This window comes from Rhamphochromis sp. 'chilingali', assembly GCF_963969265.1.
Source record: "Rhamphochromis sp. 'chilingali' genome assembly, chromosome: 1".
NCBI classification, from domain to species: Eukaryota; Metazoa; Chordata; class Actinopteri; order Cichliformes; family Cichlidae; genus Rhamphochromis; species Rhamphochromis sp. 'chilingali'.
Genome location: NC_137929.1, coordinates 7,412,198 through 7,422,993, shown reverse-complemented (window position 1 = coordinate 7,422,993; position 10,796 = coordinate 7,412,198). Strand labels below are relative to the sequence as shown.

The 10,796-nt window shown below is 41.7% G+C and overlaps 1 protein-coding gene across 7 annotated transcripts in view; it reads left to right on the top strand.

Annotated features, from left to right (window-relative positions):
* The first annotated feature begins 1,556 nt into the window (after window positions 1–1,556).
* The window catches only part of LOC308395154 (uncharacterized protein), a 33,558-nt gene continuing 24,318 nt past the window's right edge, over window positions 1,557–10,796 (top strand). The window contains exons 1-4 of one of the 7 annotated variants that reach the window (XM_080879860.1): window positions 3,443–6,748; window positions 8,499–8,590; window positions 8,682–8,747; window positions 9,029–9,134. In XM_080879860.1, the coding sequence (XP_080735986.1) occupies window positions 9,117–9,134 (18 nt within the window). In that variant the 5' untranslated portion in view covers window positions 3,443–6,748; window positions 8,499–8,590; window positions 8,682–8,747; window positions 9,029–9,116. Of the gene's footprint in view, window positions 1,646–2,342; window positions 2,415–3,442; window positions 6,749–8,498; window positions 9,135–10,796 lie in introns of those variants that run through there. The other 6 variants (XM_080879858.1, XM_080879862.1, XM_080879863.1 and 3 more) reach the window with 6 other exon arrangements.

The window sequence follows — 10,796 nt, the reverse complement described above, 5'->3', positions numbered from 1 at the left end:
GGTTTTTATTTTATCGTACTTTACTTTGTTATTTTGATTTTACCTGTTGTGAGTGCTTCCCGTAATTCTCCTTTTTCTTGCGCCGCTGCGGCCAGAGTTCACAACATTACATATTTTTGTATCTATAAACAGGAAGCTGACACTCTCCAGACTTTATCAAAGGTGTGAGCGTCACAGCAGAGGCCTTTGTGTCAACGTAGCTGAAGACAAAACACAGAAACACATGAAGGAGATTTTCCTGGCCTGGATTTTATACAAATATTCTGCAGTACATCAAAAATGAAAGAAAACCATTAGTCAACATATGAACATCACCTCTGAAGTTACAGAGCTTTGACTGGAGACACAGCTGAGCGTTTTGCATTTTGCATAATTAATTACACAATTAATTATGTAACCATAATTAAATGGTTACATCATCTTTAAAGTCCCCAGAGATCAGGAAAAGGGCCTGAGGGTGCTGTGTTTGGAGTCTGCTGTTTACAGTGTGCAGGACCTCACAGGCTGCTGCAGCGTTAGCAGAGGGCGGGACATACACAGCTATCATAATCACGTGTGTAAACTCTCGTGGTAGATAGTACGGTCTCATGCTAACCGCTAGCAGCTCAATGTCCTTACAGCATAGCGTCTCTTTGATAGAGAAATGCCCAGAGTTACACCATCTATCGTTCACAAACACAGCCAGACCCCCTCCTCCCTTCTTACCACTCTCCGCTGTTCTGTCATAAGAGGCTCAGCAGCTAAAGCAGCACACCTGGGTCTCCCAGCCTATTAAAAGCAGCCCTTTGCTTCACCTGCTTCACTAAACATTATTATTTTAAGCAGAGTGGTGTGATTTATGTAGGCATTGCTGTGTGACAGGATGACTTTTCTTGCACACCCACCAAATGAGGGCGCACATGCTTCCACGCCCACTGGTGACTGCACACATCCTTTCAAGGAAGCATTTCATTCATCCCTAACAAATGGAACAAAACACTGTGCAGCGTGTTCAGGTTTGAACGTGGCCCTGGCCTCTCTCTGCATCCACCTGGCACATGCAACAGACATCCACTCCCTGCTGAACTGCTTGTATTTGGTGTGTTGAAGTTTTGGTAAAGTTTGAATAAATTCCACTTTATTTATAGGAACATTTCATCTGTGGACTCCTGCTTCCCCTCTCCTTGAGCCAGTTTGTGACGGGAACATGACATAAGAAAACTAATTTATCCCTTTTTGATTCTGTGTATCTGGCGCTCATCCAGTGAGTTCACACTTGGCAGAAACAGACTGAATTTGTCTGGAGAACTTTGGCTTCAGCCAAGTTAGATAAACACACTGTGTCTCTGTCAAAACAGCAGTGTAGTTGTGGCACCCCTGTGAGGGAATGACCACATTAATATTATTTTGTGTAAAACACTCATGTAACGGGACATTTTTCATTGCTATATGTATTTATTTTCAGTTTCTTTAAGAGGATAGAAAATCCATGTAACAGGGATTCATTTTATGTTAGAAAGCAGTGAGGGCGGAACTTTGGTGCTTGCTCCGGGGTTTCGGGGAGCAGTAAGTGGAGCCCACCTTCCGCTGCTTCCTCAGACACGTTCTGGAGGAAAGCAGAGACGCATCGTGTCTTCCTTACTCTGCTCTTCACCTGCTTTTACAGGTCGGTACACGGTGCTCGCACCGAAAATGTTGTTTATTGTCACCATGGTTACCCACGTTAATGTGAATGGGAGAGTTAAGGCGGTCCGCCAAAGTTATTTATATGTAAACACGGGAGAAAACCAGAGGAGTGTCCCGCGCGACCGCACCGCGAGCCCGCTCGTTAGGTGGAGCGCTCGTGAAGCAGAGTCAGTGCGCTCCTATGCTCTGTGCAAACGTGTTGTAATGCTCCAATCAAATCAGTTCTGTGAGATGTGAATGTTAATAGTTCTGTTAAAGTGACTGAGTAGATTAGCTAGTGTAACACAAGCACTCTGAGCAACTCTGTGTAGCTAACAGAGGCATTCATGGGTTGATTAAACAAGCTGTGTTTCATGATGCACTAAATAGTGATTTTGCCAGTAAATTACTGGAGGGAACAAATGTAATGTATTTACCAATGCTGTTATTGAATAGAACTGTTTAGCCAGTAAGACACTGCAGAAGACAATGTGATGTGTTTATTGATATGATAAAAGGATGTAGCTGTTATGGAAAGAAGTGTGAACTTGAGAAACTGAACCAGTTAAAAAGAGTATATTTCACTGATGTTGTGAAATAAGTAAATGTAATTGATGTGAATGAGGAACCAGCTGAACAGTATATTGAAAGCTCATGTTTAGTGTTTTATAGCATTTATTTGTGTGAAATAAATCAGACTCAGACACGTTCTGGAGGAAAGCAGAGACGCATCGTGTCTTCCTTACTCTGCTCTTCACCTGCTTTTACAGGTAACATATTTGTCATCGAGGTCTTCATCCTTGGGACCCGTAACATAGTAACTTCTTCATTGTTATACTTCTATAGTTTTCCCATTTTGTGAGCTGTGGATGTGGAAAGTGTCTCAGTGACACATCCACATGAAAACGGCGTTACCTTCGTTCATTTGCACGTCAAATGAACGAGCTGTTTGGACTTTAACGTCACAGCTGATGCTTCGATACTCGAACTCAAGAGTTCAGCTTCCACTCAGAGGTACAAGTACACACAGCAAAGATAAACGTGTACACAAGGTGGAACCCACAAGTGCACAGCTCCAACCAGAGATGGGAAGTAATCCGATTACTTTTTTCAAGAAACGAGTAAAGTGAGGGATTACTATTGCAAAAAAGGTAATTAGATTACTGTTACTTTCCCGTAAGCACGCTGCGTTACTGCGTTACTAAAACCGCAGCTGTGTGCAGATGAACAATGGATAATCTATCGAGTGTGGAGAGAGTGTGAGCGTGCAGCGTTTAAAGCGTGGAAGCACTGACCTTACTTTGAGTTTGACTCTGTAAAAAGTGACAAAAACATTAGCGTCCGCTGTTCACTGCGTGGGAAGACAACATGCTCACTCACTATGTATTAATGGGCATGCTTATTTATAACTTTGATAAAATGTCATAAAAATAATTCCATGCCAGCTCACCATTGGTGATCAGGTAGTTTCTGTTCCAGTTCCAGTCCCATAAATCATGAAGCTTGCTGCCAGAAAAGCTTCAAATCTCCTTTGAAAGCTGTTTGTGGTCTTGATTGTGGGAGCTTCAGTTGTCTGACTCCAGCTGCCACACAGTGCTCACTGATATCATTTGCAAAAACCCCAGTGTGACAATATTTATCAGTGAAGCAGAAATCAGGAAGTGACGACTTTTCTTTGAACATTTGCTCAGGCTAAGCTGTGCTTTCTACCACAGTTGGGAATTTCCTGGTTTACAACAAATTATTGTGTCAACACCGCATAAGATTTCAAACTACAGGAAAATCACTGGAGTTATAAGAGGCAGACAACGACACACACACCACATGCATGCTGTTGCTATTTATTGTGGATTAACCTGTCAAGGGCAAGAACAAAATAATTCTGCCTCAAATACAGGAAATCATAGCTTTCCTGTATTTCCTCCATTGTTGGCATGCTGGTTAGTGCTGTTGCTCCACAGTAAGAAGGTCCTGGGCTAAATTATCCATGAATGTAAACGGCTGTGTGTTTCTATCTGATAGACTGGTGAGCTGTCCAGGGTGTACCCTGCCTGGTAACCTATCACTTCAGGGTTATTTCCCAGCCCTGCTGCAACCAGGATAGAGATAGGAGGATGGTAGTTGTTGTAGACCCATTCAATTTCAATTGAAGGATTAAAATGTTCCAGGAGCTCAACTTACTCCATCTGAACATGTTTCAATCGTGTTTTATGAACACAACATGCAGCTTTACTGAATATGAAAAGGTTGTGTTGATTTAACTCAGTTGTTTAAGTTTCTGCCAAAGCAAAACCTTTGTGTGCAACCAGTGTCCACTATTGAATCAAGTCAATCCAACATGTTTTTGTCAGTGCAAAAAGGAGTTACGGTGCCTGTATTCCTGCACAATATTGTCCCGGGAGGGAGAAAAACTTTCTGGTGAAGTTTTGGTTGATTTTTGGGTTTTGCTTGACACTAGGTTGATTTTATCAGTGAGGTTTGGATTGTTTTCTTTCTCTAAGAGAGAGAAAGATGGTTTTATCCTTGGACATGTTTGCAATGGGCCCCAGTATTTGTTACTTTATTAGTATTTTATTGGTTGCGTTTGTTTGTGCTTTTGTTACAGTGCACTGAGATAAGAACATCTGAGAGGTGTGATCCACCGGTGGTGATATTTTGGTATTTTGTGAGTTCCCGATTTAACAAATCAGCTCTTTAATCCAGACCTGAGAGATTGAACTTTAAAGCGCTATAAAATATTCTTACTGGAAACAGTGGCAAAGTGTTTTTCTCCATGATTATAATAGGCTTGGGAGAAATTCACTTATATGTGACATTGATCACATGAGAAGTCCTGAGCCTAAAAGGATTGCAGCGAGTCAATCCAGTCCAAAAACAAGGAGCTGTTTTCCTTTAAAATGATGACGTCATCTTGCTGGTGATGGAGGCTCGAATAGGCTGCGCGTGAGACTCCATTATCAGCAATATCTGGTATGAATGTGTGTGGATGTATGCATGTGACTGGACTGTGATGGACTGACGACTAAAAGTTTAACTGACTTGATACTGAGACAAAAACGGTGCCGACTTTAGGATTAGTGAATGTCCACAACAATTCACCCAGCCTGTAGAAGAAGGGTGGAGGTTTTGTCTTGCTTTGTTTGTGCAGGAGCAGAAGGATGACAGAGACTAAAGGGGGAGGCTGTAGCTTCACATGAGTGTGAGCTGCAGACTGAACCCTTTGGTTGCTAATGTTGAGTCACTGATGTTTGCATTAAGAAAATTGTGTTTTAATTAAGGTATCACATTATATTGTTGGGAATGTTAAATGCTAAAGTGAAGAAAAGCTTTGATTTCACTCATGACTGAACATGTTATTATTAACCATAGCAGGCCACTGTAAAGAGTCAATTAACTGTTATAGATGGAAAAAAAGGCCAAAAACTCTGTTAATACCTATGAATAACAGGGAATGATAGACTTGTCACATTCAAAATAGAGATATGTAATAACAAACACGGGTCCGTGTCATTTAGGTTCTCCATTGAAATAGTCAATCATTTAGAAAAGTAGAATATATATATATATATGTCTCAACGCTGTTTTTCAATAATATTAAAAACCTAAAAACTATTGTTGTGGAAGATAGAAGTCACTGTGACAGCCCTCTGACTGTGGAGGACGTTTGTAATCCTATTTCTGCACTTAAGGCCAACAAATCTCCCGGCACAGATGGTTTAACTGCAGAGTTTTATGAATCATTTTCTAATCTCCTGGCTCCGTTCTTACTGCAGCTTTTCATAGGAAGTGTAGAGAATAACATCCTCCCTCCTACTCTTACTCAGGGTCTCATAACACTTATTCCAAAGCCAAACAAAGACTTACTTCTTATTGATAATTGGAGACCCATCTGTCTGCTCAATGATGACTATGAGATTATGGCTTTAGTACTTGCTAACAGAATGAAAGAGTTCTTGGACACAATTATCGATGAGACACAATCAGGCTTTATGAGAAACAGACACCTTTCTAAGAACATGAGACTGGTTTTAGATCTACTTGATTACTCTGATTTGGTATCTGACTATAGCTTCATTCTCCTCCTGGATTTTTTAAAGGCTTTTGATACAATTGAACATCAATTTATTTTCCACTCTTTGGAAAAATTTGGCATTTTTCTGTAAAGCTATCAAAACCTTGTACACAAATGGCAATAGCTCAATTAAAATGATTAAGACTCCACCCCGAGATTTGACCTGTTATACAAGGAATCAGCACAGCTGATAAGGAGCTCATCATCAGCCAGCTAGCTGATGACACCACACTCTTCTTGAAGAATGCAAATCAAATCCGTCCAGCCCTTAGTGTTATTAGTGATTTCTCTGAGGCATGTTAATACTTTTAGCTATTTTATATCCATAAATGTAAGTTTATTAATAAAACACCATATTTCTGCCTTTTTATAAGGATATGAATTGTACATACAATCAATTTCAGACTCAACCAACAAAAAGCCTCTCAGAACAATATTTATATTGTAACAGTTGCTATTGTAATGCAGTGTATCACCACATGGCGGCGCCTCCTGTCTCACGACTGGTGTCACCCCCTTTGTGTTCTTCTTCGCACTCCTCCTGTAATGGATGCTCCCGTGTGTACGCGGACTAGTGTGCTCTTTAGTAATGTGTGGTAGAGGTAGCACTTTTATTTTTGATATTGTAAATAAATGAGTACTTTTTGGAAAGTCAGAAGCTGTTGCTCATTCGCTATCCACCTGCACACCTCCGCGGCTGGCTTCATCTCCACTGCACGTTACAATATGTTGATTTTTTTCGCCTACTCATATCATAATTTTTTTACTCCTGGTTCTGTATGTTCATGTTCTGTTCTTTTGTAAACTTCATCTGTTTGTATGTTGTATACTCATTGTGTTTCAATAAAGTTCGATTTAAAAAGAGGTACGTTCTAAACGAAGCTTCAGACGTCACTGATCACGTGACTCTGGCCAAACGAATCAAGCCTCGACACGGTGCTTCTGAAGCAGCGCGTTGATCTTTCTGACACACGCACCGGAGCGTCAGCTTCAAGCGGACCATCACTACGTCTCACATCTAAAGGTGTCAAGGTAACTTTGAACTGAGTTCAGTCAATCTGGAGTTTTCCCAAGTTTTCTGTTGCTCTCTGTGAGAGAAGAGCGTTAAAGGCGGGGCTCTCCAGAGTCCAGCAAAACCGAAAACCACAGCTGGGTGTGTGTAAGTGTGCAAACCAATAGAATGCATCGTGGTGGGGGGGCATCACGGGCATTGGCAAGAAAAAAAGAAAATAATCGGTCGTACCCATGCTTCCCCGACGTCATGCCAGCGCATATTGGGAAATTCGTAGGCACCGATCGGTTTTCTATCAGCCATTTGCTGGGAGTAAGGGCGCCCTCCGTTTGCGAGGTGCGCCTGCTGCTGGCGGCACAGGGAGGAGAGGGCGGGGCGGCGGGGAGTCTCTGGCTGGCTGGAGCGGCATCTAATAACCAACTCGCAAAAGAAAATAAAAACAACACAACAAACAGATATTATGATACAGACTTATAATCTGCACCGATGTTTTTTCTAAATTCTATAAAGTGAGCGTGAGAGCCCTCGGTGCGCCTGCGCGCTGCTGAAGTCAAAGTAAACTTTATTGTCATCTCCGCTACAGACAGTCCAGCATATAGAGAGACGAGACGACGAGGCTGCAGTTACAGTGGTGCAAGTAAACAAACAATAAATATAAGAAGAGTAAGAAAATAAATCTACACTTTAGGACTCGGGGTAAAGGATCAATAACAATTTAATTTATAATTTACAGTTTGATGATTTAAAGTCTCACACAACCCGTCAAAAGGGGCGGGGCCGGCTGCTTCCAAGTAGAGCACATTTCATTTATAATGATGTAAATCCAAGCCCATCATGGATTCACGATCTGAATCCTGGGTTGTGTGAAATCCCAGAAATCAACCTTAGACAAAGTGAATCTGTGAACTAAGGTGTAGGTCTGTTAGGTTAATTGTGCTGATCCTCGGGTTGGGGGATTTGTGTTTGTACTGGAGCGCAAAATTCAAACCAATGGAAGATGGACAACAAAAGTTCAAAGCCATCAGGTGCTCAGGTTAGAAAAAAGAGAAAAGATGCAGGTAAGCAGACGTGTGATTGGATAATGGCAGGTCATCCTGAACCAATCAGACTAAACTCCAAACAATACATTATGTTACAGATTTTAATATTAATTAGTCATTGTTACTTGTTGATTTGTCCTTTTCTCATTGTGTGACGAATTATGACGACTGTTTGGTAGCTGTTATTGTCTCTCTCTCTCTCTTCATGTGTGTTTCTCTGGTGAAACAATAGTTTTGTGTTAATGTTAGGGCTGCACGATTTTGCATAAAATGAGAATCACGATTTTTTGGCTTAGAATTGAGATCATGATTCTCTCATAACAATAAATAAACATAAAACAACAAATGTCTCACGTTTTGTTGTTGCAGCAAAATGTTGTCCTGCTTGAAATTCCGTCTCCACCGTTGCTCGACGCTGCGTGTACAGAGCAGGTAGTGCAACAATAGAAAAATAGTTGAGGGACGGCACTGTGTAGCGTTTGTCTAGGGTGTTGATCGTTTTCCTAAATCCCTCGTTTTGCACAGTGTTGATGGAGCCATATCTTTGGTCAGGTGATAAGTGATAGCCTCCGTGATGTCTTTGTGCCTGCGGGAGTTCGACGTGTATAGGGAAGCGCTGTATAAGGTTCCCGTTATTAATGTTTGGGTGGTTGACCGGGACGGATTTTCTCCTGTCACTTTCTCGTCATCCCTGACGTGCTCTCCGTTGTTGTTTCCCTGCTAATTTTAGCATCACACGGCACAGCTTCTGTATCACGTGGTATAAGGCTCCGCCCTTGTCATTTGTTGAGCAGGAAGAGTGAGCGCTTGGTTTCATGCAGAGTACGTCCCGGATCAAAATGTGAAGTTTTACAAATCACCACTTCTTTAGTTAATATCATTTCAGTCTCAGACAATCTCGTTTCTCTTACAGAGGTTGAATGCACCTTCTGCGGATGGCGGTACCACACAGTGTGCGTGGACTTCCCCTGCACAGAAGGCAACTACAAATGCTGTGAATGCTAAATAAACAGAAACAAATGATCCCTGTTGTCTTTGCTTGATGATTGGTTTGAGTCTTGACAATCCACATTGCTGGCGTTGCATCTTTCAATGCCAGCAATGGCAGGTATCAGTGCTCAAACCTTTTGTGTTTGTTTCCAACAAGTTGCCCACCTCGGGAAACAAAAATGTGTTCTTTTACTTGTCAGATGAACATATGAGACACTTTGACTCTTCAGTGCAGTGTGGAGCCTAACAAAGATCTGTTTTGTGTCCCAGCTGATCAGCAGGAGGAGGAGAGTCTGACGGAGCAGCAGAGGAACATTTTCAGCTACTTGGACTCAGCTCAGCCACTACAGAGGAAACAATGAGCTCAACACAGAAGGTGACAGACAGAGCAGGACCATATGACCAAAGATATTTATCACCATATACATTTGAACATTTGCCATAACGATGTAGCTGACGATAGAATTGACACCAGACAAAATACTTTACAGCTGCACAACTTTATTAAAAAGCCATCAATGTATTTTCACTGAAACAAGCAGCTGTTGTTTATGTGCATTAAAGTTATATAAAAATGTAACAGTGCAAATGCAAATTCCTCGCTGACAGTTTAACCAAAAGGCGTTTCCAGTGGAAACTGGCCGACACATCCTGAGCATAACCATGTATAATATCCACTAAACTTCAGAAGAGGTTATACAGTCGTGGCCAAAAGGTTTGAGAATTGCATAAATATTGGAACCTGGAGAAGTTGCTGCTTAAGTTTTTATAATAGCATTTTGCCTGCACTCCAGAATGTTATGAGGAGTGATCAGATGAACTGCATCGTCCTTCTTTGCCATGAAAACGAACTTAATCCCCAAAAAGCCTTACCACTGCATTTCATTGCTGTCATCAAAGGACCTGCTGAGACCATTTCAGTGATCATCTTTGATAGGTTTTAGAGTATAAACCTATTCGCTGGAACGTTGAAGACAATATAATTACACTGCAAAAGCAAGACACTTGTAGGCAAGCTTCTTCATGTTACTCGTGCACGGGAGAGAACTGGACAACCGCTTGACTCCAGTTGGTCTCGTCCGTCCTCCCATACCACTGTCCTTTTATTGAGGTTACATGAATATGCATAGGTTCATTAACATATGACGTCCACATACACACAAAGAGTACCTTGCCTGTGTGTGTGTGTGTGTGTGTGTGTGTGAGGTACTGCTGATCAAAGGGTCATAAAAGCACACAAGCAAACATCCTTGGTCAGGAAGAGGGTAGACTAGACCCCCCCCCCCCCCCCCCCCCCCCCGGTAAGGAAGTCCAGCAGTTCATCTAAACAGAAAAGCACTCAGACTAGAACAGATATAGCTACGTTAATCCCACCATAAATCAGCAAGGGAAGATACGATCTCTCCTCTCTTCATGCTACTGTAACACTGGTGGTGCAATACTAGACCTGTTAGTGCTACTTCTTGCCTTCTTTGCATGTAGTACGGCAGTATAGTTACCTTTAACCACAGTACAAGGACAGAAGGGAAATATGGACCAGATCAGACAGGTTCTAGATTCGTAGGAGCCAAGGGTGTATGACAACAGAGGACTTGTACACAGTAGGTGCAGAAAACACAATTGCATTTATTAACAATTATTAAAGTTGTGCACATTTAACAAAAGTAGAGCGCTCTTCTTGAAAACAAAATAAAATAAACCCCACAAATGGTCGACCTAAGGATATATTGTCTTTTGTGTCTTTTTTAAAGTCAATTTCAGTCTTTCAACGTTCAATAGTCACTCAGTGTGTGTGTAACCAGTCGGGTTACAATCTACCAGTTCATCCGGCTCTTTGGGCTGGGCTCGCCATCCAGTACTGGAAAAGGGATCCTCGATTCTTCTCAGGTCCTCAAAACCAATCCAATCCAAATAAGCAAAGGGAAAAACCTGACCTGGGGACCAGGCCAGAACACAGTAGTTCAACATTTAAGCTATCATGCCTGTAACTTATTATTACTACTGGTTGCTTGTAGTGTTTCTAAATTTCTTTCAAAAT